A 16,938-nucleotide genomic window follows, 5' to 3' on the forward strand; every position below is an offset into this window, starting at 1 on the left:
CCTCCCTTAAATTCTTCAAGACCACCGCACGCTAAATATCACTTGGCACCCTCATAACATAAGTACATAACATAGTGAATGATCTTGGCGCTGAAGCGTAGGCCTGATGCGGCCTGTCGCAGATTCTTTTCCTTTTCGTGCCTTGTTTACAGTAGATCTAAAATCGTGTTATTTGACCGGATTTTTTCATGACTGACGATAGTTTTCACTGCTTATAACGAGTTTCCAATATTTAAGTTTTTGAAACACAAAATGTCCTTCTCACCTGAAGTTGATTTGTAAGAACTTTACAACTAAACGAACGTAACCCGTAAAATAAATCCCGAGAGCATTCTTATTGCGAAGCAGCTCGATTGAGCGCACTGCCATGATGGACGATAAGAATATAAGAAAACAAGAATACCAATATTTATATACTATTCAAACTTGAAGATCAGATGCAAATTAGAGAGAAAAAAAGCATTCTTAACTACGTAAAATATAGCATCTATAATAGAATTTTCTCTCCTTAAGAGGAGCACAAGAATTTCCGTTGCTTGCTACACGCATGAAGCAAGTCGAGCCACTTTAAAGCCATAACAGAGAAAATTTTTTACAATTTAACTGCTCACCCCAAGGCCCAAGCATTCAAACCCTGAGGAAATTAGATAAAAAAATGAGCTAAAAAACATCTTCGAACTAAACTAGACCACACCTACGAATTGAAGTTCCAAAAAACTTTGTCCAGCCTCATCAAACAGGATGGTGAAATCTTCAGACGCAGGATAATATGCACACAAGTCCTATCCCACATAATAATATGCCTAAATTCCTGTTCCTTGCAATAATATAACCCTAAAGCGTACGTCTGGGCAAAACGTGTATTGGGTACCTAACTACGAATAAAGATAACAAAATTCAACATTTATACTCAACAAGTGATCAATGTTAATTGGAAGAACACATCTCCAGTAACCACCCAAGCAAAAAAGTATAAGGTTGGAAGTAGTAAATAGTAGTAGTAGTAGTAGTAGTAATGTAGTAGTAGCACGTAATGCCGTAATGACGAACGTATAATGAATATGATATATTCCAGAACGAGTGAAATGTATTCACGTCCAATTAATAATTCTACATTAGCATGTAGCAATTTTCAAGCAATAGCGAATTGCTTGAAAAAATATTGCTAAAAATTAATGTTACGAGTGAAGCTTAATAACGAATATTACCAATAAAATCATAATCATATATGGAAGGATCAATAAAATCATAATAATATTGTGGTGCTTCTTATCATCCACCAAGACCGTAAGCAATGGCTGCTCGTGATAGTAGCAGGAACAAAGTAACTTGCTCACGAAGTATCACGACCCGAGCGGAGCTCTAGAATAACTGCAAGTATCACGACCGGAGTGGAAAGATGTCACGATGAAATCGAACACGGATAAAGCAGTAAAAAAACACTGCCAACAAATGACACCGCCAACAAATGATCTTTAGGACTATTTAATATCAAACAATTAGGTATACGGTAACAGTAACCAGAATTTTAACATTCAGAATTAAATTAAAATCAATTATTATTGTTAATAACAATGATTTCGCTCAACAGAAATTGACCTGAATCAAATGCCTGAGAATTATATAACAAGAACACGTCATAAAATAACTTTGTGGTTGGTAATGGGGTGGCATTCGTCGATTGCCGTGAGACATCGCGTCAATAATCGGCCACAAGTTAAATATTTCATTTGCAACGATGGCTTAACAAGTAAGATGTGCCCAACAATTCAGTTGAAATGAATGAGACGAAGCTAATTGATGCGTGCATGTGATCAAGGAGAACTTTAACATAACATAAACTCATCAAGATGAGGCGATCGTATAAAAAAAGGCTTGAAATAGACGCTTCACATAGAACTTCTGCTTTGATCGAGCGCAAATGGTTTTGCACGCCTCTGGAAGTGACGCAGAATTGGTTCCCATATTTTCACTTACTACCTAAATTTCCAATTAATACTTGCACCCAATAACGTAATGACGCTAACAAATGCTATAATTCTGAGTAACTACAACCAACGGATTATATAGTCGTTCAGGCCAGATGAACAGAAAAAATCTTCACAAAGATTACAATTTGAATCCAAATTTTACAGTAATTAAAATTAGAAATTAATTCATCACTGAAAAGAATCAGTATTCCTGTAAATGAAGCGTAAAATGAAAATGTCTTCACACACACCAGACCATTCATTCCGCGATAAAGTAAAGTTCAGCAATTACAAATAAAAAATTATGATCTACACAAAAAAATCTATCGATGCATTCCGAGCACTTGTTTCGAATAAACTATTTATTTAAATGTGATGTGTTGAAATGATTTTTGATGAGGTTGGTCACGACTGTCCCGTAGGCGCGGAGGCGGATTGCTCAGGTTTGACTACTGACGATGAAGTGTTTGGAGGCGAGGGTTGGCTCTCATGCTCTTCGAACATCCGGTCAACGCGCACGAAGGTGGTGCACATGCTACGAAACAGCTGCAAAAATAATAAGACTTAAATATATTTTATTATATTAAATAATAAAATTAACAGTGTTAAAAATTTGCCTGGCATCCAGAGCATCTGGGCTAATTTATTTCAACAAGATAGCAACGAAATTAACATAAAACTTTTGAAAATGTTACTTTTATATGAAAAATTTCTCAATATTTTCACTCTAATTTGGATATACTCTTGGCACATTATATGTGCAATGGACAGAACCGAATAACCCCGATCAATCTTACATTAGGACTCCAGTGGGCGTTCTCCTTGGCTGTGCAAATAACCGGTTGGACGCCAATAGCCAATTATGTAAAAACGGAAATTTCAAACTCCACAACATATATTCCGAGAAACACAAGCACAGCGCAATCCTAAGACCTAAAAAGTTCAAGATTACGAGACGTTGTTAACACGTTGACTACGATTGCTTCATCTTGTACTATTATTTCATATTTTGTACTTTTTTTTAAGCAGGGTTGCCAGACGGTCATCTTTCCGGACAAATTCCGTGATTTAGTTTTTCTCAATTGCGTTGGCCGGCTAAAATTTATGATAGGGGTACTTCATAATTAAATTTTAAATACTGCAAAAAGAAAATAAATGGAATTTTTATAGCAGAACCTACAAATAAGCTAGTGTACATTGAATTATCGGCCTTTTTTGGCCTTTTTTGTTTTCGGATTTGGCCGATTTTAGGCAACCTGAATTATGTACCACCACCTCCTGGAGAAATACATTTCGTGGTACGCATATGTACCAATACGTAGTCAACGTGTTAATGTACTTACACCAGTAATCCAGGAGTCAATGCTGAGTAGCTCTCTTAGGATGGTGGTGGTGTTTTTGGACGGCTGAGACATCCTGATGTTGGTGACGGTTTTCTTGCACTCGTTATAGTATGCGTATTTGCGATGACACAGTGTGTTGTACAATTCACATAGCTTGGCGCAGGGCTCGCACACGTTGAAGTTCTGTTTAATAATCAGCCTCGATCAGTAAAATATTGCTAAAAAGCTCAGTTATGCACAAGAAAAGCTCCAATAGTGTATTTGAGAACAAATTTACTTAGACTACACTTTATTATTTCATTATAAATAAACAATCTTGCTTTAAAAAGAAGATGGAATTATGTCGAGCGCATCGGTTATTCACACGATTATTGAACGTAAATATATTTTTATGATGTCATATTTTGCCGACTAATATCTGGTAGAGCCAACCTTGCTTGGAGCATCTCTCTCGGGGTCTTCTTTTGGCTTGAGCGTGAGTTCATCATAAGGTTGCCCATAAAAGAGCGCCAATTTGCTCGCCGCAATCTTAAAGCAAGTCTCGCAGTTGCTCTTCACTCTGCTTGACATTACGTTAACTGAAGGCCAACGCTCCAACGATTCCTGAAAATATAAGGCAGTGAATTATTTCACATAATTAAATAGCTAAATGATTTTAGAAATTCCAGAATTTTATTCAAAATTACGAGCAACATTACATTTCTGAAACATATTCGTTTGAATTAATGAAACTCATCACGAGCTCACCTACATTCGTCAGCCATGATACGTGCCAAGTCATCGGAGTACGAAAAATGCATGAAATAAGAAGTCATAATAATAGTTTAAGCAGGCTGCCAATTTGTATCATTAAAAAATAGCTCATTATGACAACACGTGGTGCATGGCTCGAAATAAGTTAAAGAGAGGCACGCATAGCCACCATCCTAAGAGAATGGGTGGGACTCACCCAAAACGCCTCGGGCCAGGAGATCATGTTGTGCATTTTAAGCTTTCTTTCCCCCGTCAAATCTTCCATTATTTTGACGCTGTCCACAAAATATTCGTCTGAAAAGGGATTTTCAAATGCACACATAACTTTCTATACGAGACTTTCTACGAGAAAGACCTTCTATTACAAAGTGTCTAGTATTATTATTCAAGATTACACTTCGTTGCACAAACCCCACATATACAAGACAACATCGCTAAGAATTGCACAAAAATATTATTCATTAACTAACAAAATGTGTAGATAAATTATCAGGGCCAATAACGTTCATTCAATTGAGAAGATAAGGTTAATGATTGTACATAAATAAGAATAAATACGTACCATTTTCGTTATGAATCTCAGCTAAGAAGTTGTTGTCGAGCGCCTGCGAGATTAAAGTTTGCAGGAAAATTTCAAAAGTTGCCAAGTGTTGGTTGAGCTCCTCCGGTATTCTGCAAACCATAGCAATGAATTAGCCACAAAAATTACTCGTAACAATAAACGAATATTAGTTTCAGCTTACATTAAAAGTGGAAGTACAAGGAAAAAATGTATCTAAGTTAACTTTATCCGTCATTTATATGAAGTTTAGTCGACTAATATTGTGAAAAGAAGAGGAATGTAGTCCACACTAGGCAACTAAATCGCGCCATGCAGTACGTGCTAGTTTGAACACAATGTCTGGCACACACCACACGTGTTAGTTTGAACGTCTGAACACAATGACTGACACACACCACACGTTTTAGTTTGAACGTCTGAACACAATGTCTGCTACACACCACACGAGTGCACACAAACTCCAGTACTCTGGGTGCTTTTCACCTTCCAACGGCAATAAATGATGCAAATAAATGTTTAATATAAAACTAAATTAATCCAAACAAATAAATATTAATTCAAAAACGATTTAGAGGATAAAATAAGAAAATAACACGATTTAAAATGAGAAAAGAACACTATTTCAAAATAAACTAAAAAGTCTTTCAACATAACATATTCAAGCAGGAACTTAACAAAAAACACTTACACAATTATGTCTTCTTGAGGAGTAGCATTGCTGGAAAAAAAATCACATTCATAAATGAAAGTCAAAAAATAACGAAATTGAAATGAATACATACATCAGTTCAAATGAGATGAACAAAATACAACAATATTCTTGGAGTAATCTAAAAAATTAATACATTCATGCTTTAGAAGACAGATAATTAGGGACGACACCGAGACCCGCAGAAATACTTCCACATTCGTTCGTTCATTCCTCATTTTCTATTACACAATGCAACAAATATAGTAGAGGTAAATAGAGTTCTTGGCAGTTGAAACACGACCAGACAAGACAGTCGATTTAACTTTTCTACCATGACAAAATAATGAAATTTTGGTGGAATTAAGAACACACCTAATGTGACACTTCTAAAGACCTAAAGCAGTAATGGGTGGGTAGAACACACCTAATGGGGCGCTTCTCAAGACCTAGAGCAGCAATGGGTGGGTAGAACACACCTAATGGGGCGCTTCTCAAGACCTAGAGCAACAATGGGTCGGGCGGCGGGTGAGGCAGTCTTAGCAGGGGCGAGGGGAGACGGGAGTGAGGGGTCGTCGGGAGAGATGACGGCCGAGGTGTTCTCGTCGATGAGCTCGACGACGATGTCGTACCGGGATTGGAAGATGAACTTTGCTTTTACGGGCATGTACAGAGCTTTGCCTTGTGAAGTCCACCCAGAATACTGAAATGCAATCAAATTACACATATCAAACTGAACACAACCAGACTCAATGAGTAGAGAATAAATCTTATTGTAAACTAGCAGGTTATTTAAGCCCGGAGTTTCGCTTCATTAATAATTCCAACGTCACAAATGCGGTTGATTTCAATAAATCTAATCAATGCTAATCTAAGACAGACCAGCACAAACCAACATTTTACATTAAACATGGAGCTCCCTACTGACTGGTTTTAAAAGAAGAACTATTTTGCGTCTTTAAAATTAAATCTGCGTGTATCGATAAAGATAATAAAATTTCAATTTTGGTCCAATCCTTTCCTCTTAATTATGCAAGCCCTTACTATTCTTCCACTAAGAATAAAATTTCTGGTCCAAGTATATCACAATACGACAAGTGTCATAGGTAGGCGCACCAACAACATTAATATATTTATGGTGCCAGGTTTAAAAAAATATTTATCAATTTACAAAATATTTATAAGATTGTTTTTAGGTTCATTAAAGAAGCTGAAAGTATTGCCGTCAATGTCGTAATATTTGTGAATTATCCTTGAAGAAACTGCAACATTCAGGCACTTCAATGAAACGGCTCAAATGCAGCAAAAAAAAACAATATACTCTAGGAAAAAATTAGTAAGTTAGAATAATAAATAAAAAAATCATATACTTACAGTGGAAATATTTCTGTAGAGAACTTTGCCGTCCTTTTCAAATGCCTGGAATTTTTGCAACAAGGATTTACCATCGATGCGCCAGATCGGCGGGTTTTCCAGCTCTGCGTCTTTCTTGGCCATAACAAAATCCCCGCTCTGCCGGCATTGACAGGACGGTTAACATGAGCAGTGACGCAATTTTATGTTTATCGGTACAAAAGGTGCAGCTGCTCATTAATTCATAGAAGAAAATATGCTAAAAAAACGCAAAAATATCCGGAAAGAAGAGCTCTTAAGAAAGTTACAGAAAATAACACTAAGCTTTTAAATTGATATTACACACTGATTGTATTTACAATGATTGTAAATTGAAGACCACAGCAAAATTCTGTAGATTTAGACAAAGCGCAACTGATGTAGATACACAGTCATTTAACTTGAGACTTGAGGAGATATAATTAACACGTTGCCTACGATTGCTTCATCTTTTACTATTATTTCATTTTTTGTACATTTTTTCAACAGGGTTGCCAGACGGTCATTTTTTTCGGACAAATTCCGTGATTTAGTTTTTCTCAATTGCGTTGGCCAGCTAAAATTTATGATAGGGGTACTTCCTAATTCAATTTTAAATACTGCAAAAAGAAAATAAATGGAATTTTTATAGCAGAAGCTACAAATAAACTAGTATATATTGAGTTATCGGCCTTTTTTGTTCTCGGATTTGGCCGATTTTAGTCAACCTTAATTATGTACCACTACCTCCTGGAGAAATACATTTCATGGTACGCATATGTACCAATACGTAGTCAACATGTTAATAATCAATCTACTGCTGAGACGGTACCTTAAATTGAGCCTCGATCTCCTTCAGCTGCTCTGGGGTGAGCGTCGGCCCCTCAGGTAGTCTCACCGCCTGTAATCAAATTACGAAAGTATTAGGCATTTACGACTGTCATTATCTTCCTCAACTACCATTATATACATGATGAATATTCTAAAATCAGAGCATCTTATACAATGTTTAAGAAAGAAAAAAATCAGTGCTTGAATAATTAATTTGTTAAAACGGACGCTTTGGAGAAACGGTAGCATAAGAATAGAAGTATACGACCACAACACTGCAATATAAACCGCCATAACAATCGAATTCGAATTGAGCATTTTTGTACATTCGACTGGTTTAAGGATCAAGGTATCCTTGAAGCAAATTACTAACTAAATGTCAATAATACTACACTCAACAAGATGTCAACATGTTTAAGAGCTGCAATCTAACAATTACAATTGGATTTTTGGGTTGAAAATTATTAATAAAAAGCATGATCTTCCAGAATGAGCATGTCATTCAAACTCTCTCCTGGTAAACGGGCAAAATTTGGCTATGCGGCTCTAAGCTATTCGTACCAAAATTGCCGATCTTTCAATTTGTTATGGAATCAAGAGAGTAAGGACAGGCCGAAATATACCTGGGTTTGTCTCTTGAGTGGCGGGTAGTTTATAGCTGAGCTGAGTTTGGAGGGAGACATCAAGAAGGAGGTGCCGGTGAGCAAACCTTTCGTCCTGTTGCTATCAGCCGTGTCAGCCTTGTTGTTGTTGTCGTGGGTTTTAGCTGCGTTGCTTTTGGGCTGTTGGTAAGATAGAGCACTACGGATATAAGTACGATTAACTCACCATATTACAACTCCTTTGATAACTGTAAGGGACTACGGATATAAGTACGATTAACTCACCATATTACAACTCCTTTGATAACTGTAAGGTACTACGGATATAAGTACAGCGAATTCACGTCCATCGCACCTACACCTCAGATAAGTGGCGTTTCATGCCAGTAGGCGCAAGCTACTCTTCAAGATTGCAATTCCTCTATTCCACTCTTCAAGATAGCATTGCATATCAGAATAGAGAAATTTCAAACTTTCAGCAAGATTTTCATTTTTAGATTAGATGAAACAATAATTCAATCTGTAAGAAACTAAATAAACTCATTCAATTATTCAGAGCATAAAGAAATCATGATTAAAAGATTAATCGAAATTGGTAGTTCCAAAGTTACCAGCCTGAATAAATTCATAGACAGATTAGCGACATCAATAACTTTCCCCAAGGGATTATTAATTATTATTTATTACTATTATTTTAGATGAACAGATTATGATAGCATTCTATAGGTTACACAACAGATAATGCAGCACAGTGTAGCAAGAACATAAACAGGCAGAAGCAACTAAAACAAAATAATGAGTGAAGAATGCATAAATAAAGTAAATAAAGTAAAAAAAGGAAAAAAGTATGAAAGTATACTTAAAATAAATTAGTTACACGAGAACAACAAATAAAGCTTATGATTAAATGAATCCGTTTATTTTCCACTTCATGAGGTACGTAACAATCGGTTGCCCAACAAAATGTTAACTAGTCAACTGAAAAGCTCAATACTAAGCAAACATTTACATCTTAAAGAAAGCCAACGCAAGAAAAATAAGAACATTTTATAGCAACCGTGAAGATGTGTATTAAACAAAGACATTACATGCAAACAAAATAAACATGGACAGAACTCAAGCCGAGAACTGAAATAAGCATCCGGTACACAGAGAAAACAAGAGAGCAAGTCTCAGTGATAACGGGAAATGAAGAACATTTTTACCTGGATTGTTTTGCGATCTGAACAAGAATAATACTGACGTTTTTTGCTATCTTAACCAGAATACTAGTGACGTTTTTTGGGATCCGAACTAGGGTAATAATGAAGTTATCACAAGACAAATATTGGTATCTGTGATGCTCAAACGTATGTTAATGCTAAAACCTTGATTGTTTTGAAGATGAACTAAAAAATCCCCTTATTTTGGAACTGGTGATCATTAAATCCAACAAACAAATGAAATTTTCAAAATAGGTCAACATAATTCAAAGGGAATATATCATTATTCAAAAGCTAAAAATTTCATGAGAATGAAGTTCCAGGTAGAAATGAGCTCCAGTTAACCATATAGATCCCACGAGATAGCGTCGCAAGCCATTACATTGTTGTAGGTTCTTTGGTCGGAAGATGAGGAGGAAGAAGTCATGCTATTGAAGTATACCAGGGGCCTGCCCCTTCTCTTGACCTGAGAAGCTGCTGATGATGGCGGTGGGTTCAACTTGCGTGCAGATCCTCTGCCAACGCTGCTTGTTTTGTTCTCATTACCTTGCAACTTCCCTGATATGATGGGCCCTCGTCCTGCAAAGACAATATGTTCGTTACCTTTGACACACTAAATGCCAGACCTGACACACTAAATGCCAGACCTGACATACTAAATGCCAGACCTGACACACTAAATGCCAGACATGACATACCAGGGCAATTCTTAACAGCCTCTCAGTCACTGAATGGAATAACTTGTGCAAAAAAAATATTGTTCTCACACAATTAGAAATAATTTCAAGCTTAACTCCATTCAACAAATTTATTACAAAACTTTGATAAACAAAAGTCATTTGAAAATTCCTAATTCTGAAGGAAGTAACAGGTCAATTAATTAGGAAGTAACAGGTCAATTAATTAGGAAATAACAGGTCAATGACCAAATGTCTGAACAAACTTATTAACTTTGACATTCAATATAACGGAACAGAGATCACAGCCAGCTATATTACTTTAAAAACCAGAGGCCATATTTTAAAAATAGTTGAGAGTTTCTAACTTCATTAGCCAATCACTGATGGTATCTCAAGCTAAACCCACAAATATTAGAGGAGAAATTAGGCACTATGTACATCAAGGACGCTATGTGGATTTAGGCGGGTTATGACAGACAGCCCCAGACATCTCAAGAGTTTAGACATGAACAAAACTTTCCTCTGCCTCCACCAGATGATCCTCTTCCCCTGCCTCTTCCTCGGGTCTTGAATGAGAACTGTGAGAGACTTGCACTTTCCTGGTGGAGATTTCAAAACATAAATAATTTCATACTACATGATATAATTTCTAATTGACATCAACAAGCTATAAAAAAAAACAAATTTATTCTACATTTCTAGATTCAACATTATTTACCATTATTATTTATTAACTTCGTCATCATTTGAGACTGAAAATTAAAAGTTAGTGAATTTTACTCATTGAAATTAATGCTTTAAATTAATTGTCTTCAAAATCAACAAAATCAACAAAAATTAATTAGGAAGTAACAGGTCAATTAATTAGGAAGTAACAGGTCAATTAATTAGGAAGTAACAGGTCAATTAATTAGGAAGTAACAGGTCAATGACCAAATGTCTGAACAAACTTATTAACTTTGACATTCAATATAACGGAACAGAGATCACAGCCAGCTATATTACTTTACAAACAAGAGGCCATATTTTCAAAAATAGTTAAAAGTTTTTTAACTTCATTAGCCAAATCACTGATGGCTTCTCAAGCTAAACCCACAAATATTAGACGAGAAATTAGGCACTATGTACATCAAGGACGCTATGTGGATTCAGACGAGTTATGACAGACGGGGCTGTCTGTCATAACTCGCCTAAATCCCATAAACATCTCAAGAGTTTAGACATGAACAATACTTTCCTCTGCCTCCACCAGGTGAACCTCTTCCCTTGCCTCTTCCTCGGGTCTTGAATGAGAACTGTGAGAGACTTGCACTTTCCTGGTGTAGATTTCAAAACATAAATAATTTCATACACGATATAATTTCTAATTGACATCATTAAGCTATAAAAAAAAAACAAATTTATTCTACATTTCTAGATTCAACATTATTTACTATTATTATTTATTAACTTCATCATCATTTGAGACTGAAAATTAAAAGTTAGTGAATTTTACTCATTGAAATTAATGCTTTAAATTAATTGTCTTCAAAATCAACAAAATCAACAATCTTAGTTGAAAATTATGCTTGTAAAGCAAATTCAATCTCCATGAAGATTTTTAAGAGCTAATTGAACTATTCTCTGAGATTTTATCAGATGTCATTTGTGAAGAAACAAGCTGTTATTTAGCACAAAGTGATTCAGAAAACTGAAAATCAAAGACATCAGGGCAAAGTTATGATAAAAATTAGTTCCAAAGCAGTGAAGAGTGTCCTTAACTGCTAACCTTTTTGTCAACAGGTGCAAAGTCTGGGTCATCATCAGAGTCAGGGAGAGTTGGCAAATCCAAATCATCAGCATCTTCTTCAGCAGTGGCACTGGTCTCCTCCTCAGAATGTCCATACCGCTGCACGGACCGGGTAGAACGACGCCGACTAGTATTTAGCAAATCTGAAAAATTTTACAGGATGGCAAACAAATCCAGGATTACAATAGAATTTCTTTAAATTAAAAATATGAGTCCATGGGCTGAAGTGAAAAAGAAAAACTAATTTGTACACTCAGTAACAAACGCAAGTTGCACAAAGCACACTGAAGTAACATAGCAACATACTTGTTTCTTCTTTGGTTGGGACAGTCTTCTCCAGTTGAGCCTTCTTTGATGGCTGAGGGGCATCTGCCTCATCATTGCTGTCATGAGTGTTGTCTGTGGCCATAGTAACTTAGTAGACTAACACAGAATAGGTTTCAAGAAGTGAAATCAATGAACCTGGTAATTTTTATAAGGCCTGAAAAAAAAATCAAAAATGATGTCAGTTTTCACTATAACAGCTGGGAAAAACCATGATTAACTTGGGGAAACTCATACTCCACAGTAAAAAGTTGAAGGCAAATTATTTAAACATTGCACGCAGCAATGATGTATGAGGTAAGAATATATAACACAACAATAAGATTTGAATTACAATTATCTTTATCATTGTTGCTCTAAGATCTGAAATTGTTGTTGTTGTAATCTCTTATCCTGTTAGAGGCAACTAAGTAAGGGAGGGGTGATAGGTCAGTTTTTCAGAGCACTATGGCTACAGGTAATTCCATGACAATCACTGGCTTGCTGACCTACCCTTATCATTTGTATGCATTACACAACACCCTTTACAAGCCAGGTAGTCATTTGTCAACCAGGTAGTCATTTATCAACCAGGATAAAAGGCCGAGTTGACCATGAGCCAGAGTTACAGAAGAACTTGTCCTGAGTGGGACTTAAACCCAGGTCACTAAGTGCAATAGACTGAGTCTCTCACAACTTCAGTTCTGACATTCATACTTGGTACATTAAAAATGTAACAAACAGGCAAAACAATGACACCAACTATTTCTTATTTGTGCTCCCTACGAAACAATTACATACTTCACATGCCTAACTAACATATTTTTGCAACATTTATATATAACCATGGAAACTTCATAAGAATGACTTAGCAGAGCTAGGATTTTATTGATGCACAAGGAAAAGATCTCAGTTGAGTATTTTGAGAAATCACCAAAATTTACTTGTAATCTTTGATTATTATAGGTCTTTTATATAGGATGACAATGTGTCATTATTTTACAAAACTTTAATTCAACTTCTACATTTCAATCAAAAGCCGTAAAAAGACAAAATTTTAGACAAGACTGTTCAAAGGCATGCAACATGGATAATTCCATGCTTAAAAGGCAAGTCTTGTAAAGATTGAAGTTCATGAAGCTTCTCAGTGTCTGTTATCAATACCTGCGTGATGACCTCGATGAAGTAGACAAGTATACTCATGGTTCAAAGGCAGAATTTGAAAGTAACCATGATTTTAAATTTGAAACAAGAACCAACAGCAGGGGCCACAGCTAGAAACTAAAAAAACTGCAGTACAACTCAACCATGCAACAACACTTTCTCTCACTTTGAGTCACCAACATGTGGAACAGCCTGATGCTCCAAGTATGAATGTGTTCAAGAACAGACTAGACAAGGCTGCACAAAAGCATATGTTTAGTCCTGAAATGCCTAGTACCCTACTCAACAACTGAATATCTAGAAACTATTTCAAACCTACTGTCTGTAAAAAAAGGTTTGATCAAAAGACCAGTCTTTTAGATCTGTGAACTAGCCAAGAAAAGTACAAGAATCAGCAACACGCCTATTCTACAATGCCAAAGATACAATACTATACTAACAGCACTTTAGAGCACCGGCCTCAACACGTTGACTCCAATTGCTTCGTGTAGTACTATTTCATTTTTTGTACTATTGTGAAAAAGGGTTGCCTGACCCCTGACGGTCTTTTTTCTGGACTAATTACGCGATTTAGTTTTTGTTTTTCAATTGCATTGGCCGGCTAAAATTTATGGTAGGATTACATCCTAATTAAATATTAAAAACTGAAAAAATTTAATTTTTACACCAGAACCTACAAATATACTGGTATATAGTGAGTTATAAGCCTTTTTTTGCCTTCTTATGTTTGCAGACTTGGCTGTTTTTTAGTTTATCTGGCAAACCAGAATTATGTACCACTACGTCATGGAGAAATACATTTTGTGGTACGTATATGTACCACTTCGGGGTCAACATGTTAAATGGCAACGATTGAAATAATATCAAGGGAATTATTTGATTGAGATAAATAAATGATTTGGAGGGGTAAAAATCATATTCCGGTTGAAGCTATCCCGGGCAAATAGTGAAAGGATTATACTGAGTATTGAAAGGTAAACTCACTTGGCGAGACGACATTCATAATTCTTCATCCGATGTCCCTCATCCACAACAAGATAGCGCCAAAAGTATGGACATAGTAGATGGTTTGACAACACTGCAATCTGTGCAACAAAATTAAAAGTTTAAATAATTAAAGTAACAAATAAAAATAATTAAAGTTAGTAATTATTAAATTAATAACTAAATAATTAAAGTAATAATTAATTAGAAGTAGGGGCAAAAATTAACTAAACTAATGACAATTTTCTTCACAATGCAGTCAAAAAAATTTCCTTTACCATGCAGTCAAAAAAATTTCCTTTACCATGCAGTCAAAAAAAATTTCCTTTACCATGCAGTCAAACAAAAATTTCTTTTGCCATGCAGTCAAACAAAAATTTTTTTTGCCATGCAGTCAAACAAAAATTTCTTTTGCCATGCAGTCAAAAAAATTCCTCTACCATGCAGTCAAAAAAAATTTTCTTTACCATGTAGTAAAAAAAATTCCTTCACCATGCAGTCAAAAAAATTTCCTTTAAAATGCAGTAAAAAAAATTCCTTTACCATGCAGTCAAAAAAATTTCCTTTACTGTGCAGTAAAGAAATTCCTTTTTCCTGCAGTAAAAAAAATTCATTTACCATGCAGTAAAAAAATCCATTACCATGCAGTCAATACGGGTAATACGGACTTGTTAATTGACTGAGGTTGCCCATTGTTCACTGAGTATGCCAAGTTTCACCCATTGCAATAGAACCAGTAAAACAAATTAATTATGGCTAGAGTATAAATAATAGACAAAATCAGTCAGCATAAGTTTTTAATATTTGACAATTTTTGTGGAATAATAGCTTTTAAAAATGTGATTTGCTATCCAAAGTAGCAGAAATGCTAGAAGAAAATTATGAGAAAAAAACCCTATTGGGCCATTGAAAACAATAATTTATTTGAGTAATGCATACCTTGGGGTACATATATAATGTACTACGTCTTAATATAATGTTGTTGCCGGGAGGCATCTACCCTTATTTTTCACCCAACCATCTGCTCTCTATATATGAATTATTGTTGAATTAATGTTTACTTATTAATTATTGTTGAATGTATGTTTTCTTTTTGTTCTTTTCAGCCAGTAAATTCATTGTATTCATGACAACTAGCTAATTATTGTGATAGTGATTTTAGAGGACTATACAAATGCAATTGCTGATCCCTAAATTGATGAGTCACTAAGTGGAACTGCCACAAGTTGTTGGTGAGTTTAATTAGGTGTGATCCTTTTAATAGCAAAGATGTTTTGTGAGTCTCCCATAATTTTACTACCTGCTAATCTGATTAATTAACTTTGATAGTGCTTTACTTTTCATCTAATGTTTATTGAATTTCTTATGTCAACTGTCTGACGGAGACGCGTCCATGTAGCTCCGCATCTGCAGGTAGATTCAGTTGTCACAGCCATGGTTGAACTAGTAGTTCAACCATGGTCACAGCAGCAATATAGTTCAACCATGGTCACAGCAGTCCCAACAGCTCCACGTCTGTACGGAGATTCAGTCGTATGCACATGAAAAATGTCATCAGCATTATGTATCCTAAACATTGCATCAATTTATCAACTAGAACTCACAAAACCCGGGAGTTACATTGTTGCCATCGTGACATGATTTTCGAGTGTTTTTTGCAGCTACTAATACTCGTCGGAATTCAAATCCACTCGTCCTATATTTGCTAGAATCTTGAGTCATGACCAAAAATTTTCATGGCAAACGCAAACAATGAATATATATTTTTTCTTGAAAAGTCAAACCAACAACACTAGTTTTAGTCTGTCATCTTAAAAACGGCCTAAACGATCATTTTCGGCAATAACATAGATCGTGTTGGCCACACTGCTTGCAAAAGGCCTAAATTTAGCGACCATCTGGACCAACTCTGATTTGAGAGCCTTCATTCTGACATTGATTTTTCCCTTTGATATTAAGAGCCTTCACTCTGATATTGAGCCGCCATTCTGATAATGAGACAATCAACTCCGACATTGATCACTTCACACAATCTAGAAAGAATACAGTGAGATTTCACCTCAATGCTGCGGCCCCGAAACAACTGCCATTTCAGTAACTCCAGTAGCAATTGGTTGTAGCCTTTACGAGTCGGCGCTCTTACGCGGCAACAGGAGCACGCGATATCCCTACTGGCAAATGGCAATGAAACAACGTTGTTTACCAACTCATTTTATTACAAACACATCTAACTGACATTATTTCAATATCAGATGCTTGGTATGAAGATAATTCAGACTCACGAGCACTACACTACACCAAACGCTCTCAGCGAATGTGTTTAAACCTCCCAACCTCCCTAATGAAGGTTGATCTGCTGCTCGATAAATGTAGCGACTTGACTGAATTGCTTCCTTACTCATTGAATCACAGACTGTCCATATTTATACAACTATATAAGTATAATAAAAATGAGGAAAAATCGAGAATGTCATGTTTGGTTCCATGAATAACCTGAGATTATGAAATGCAGTAAAGGTTGGAATATGACAACTACAAAGCGAAACGATATATAGGCACTTCTAGCCTGCAGGCTGTCTATTTCCTGAAAATTTTGATATAAATCTAGCTAATTACGATATATTCCACGGAGTACATGGAATAGCAGTGATAGTAAAGAACCTAAGAACTCGTCTAGCAAAACGATACGCACAGTG

At 35.8% G+C, this 16,938-nt stretch overlaps 1 protein-coding gene across 1 annotated transcript; it reads right to left on the reverse strand.

The window, feature by feature from the left end:
• Positions 1–400: 400 nt before the first annotated feature.
• Positions 401–12,301, reverse strand: LOC108682321. Its single transcript, XM_018171464.2, has 16 exons — positions 12,098–12,301; positions 11,771–11,934; positions 11,236–11,318; positions 10,936–10,942; positions 10,523–10,601; positions 9,789–9,901; positions 8,142–8,300; positions 7,520–7,588; positions 6,691–6,828; positions 5,796–6,019; positions 5,317–5,346; positions 4,629–4,738; positions 4,263–4,360; positions 3,746–3,916; positions 3,314–3,496; positions 401–2,516 (listed from the first exon to the last, which is right to left on the reverse strand). Exons 1-16 carry the CDS (start codon positions 12,198–12,200, stop codon positions 2,376–2,378), a joined length of 1,872 nt encoding a protein of 623 aa, XP_018026953.1. The 5' UTR covers positions 12,201–12,301; the 3' UTR covers positions 401–2,375.
• Positions 12,302–16,938: the final 4,637 nt, after the last annotated feature.

Source organism: Hyalella azteca, unplaced genomic scaffold, assembly GCF_000764305.2.
Source record: "Hyalella azteca isolate HAZT.00-mixed unplaced genomic scaffold, Hazt_2.0.2 contig13959, whole genome shotgun sequence".
NCBI classification, from domain to species: domain Eukaryota; kingdom Metazoa; phylum Arthropoda; class Malacostraca; order Amphipoda; family Hyalellidae; genus Hyalella; species Hyalella azteca.

Bases quoted from the DNA above. Each gene is read 5' to 3' on its own strand.
- LOC108682321 (XM_018171464.2), bottom strand. From the start codon at position 12,200: ATGGCCACAGACAACACTCATGACAGCAATGATGAGGCAGATGCCCCT. The intron at 7,589-8,141 runs GTATATTTCGGC...ATTTGATTACAG, and splicing joins CACTCAAGAGACAAACCCAG to GCGGTGAGACTACCTGAGGG. The intron at 2,517-3,313 runs GTAAGTACATTA...TTATTTTTGCAG, and splicing joins TTGACTCCTGGATTACTGGT to CTGTTTCGTAGCATGTGCAC.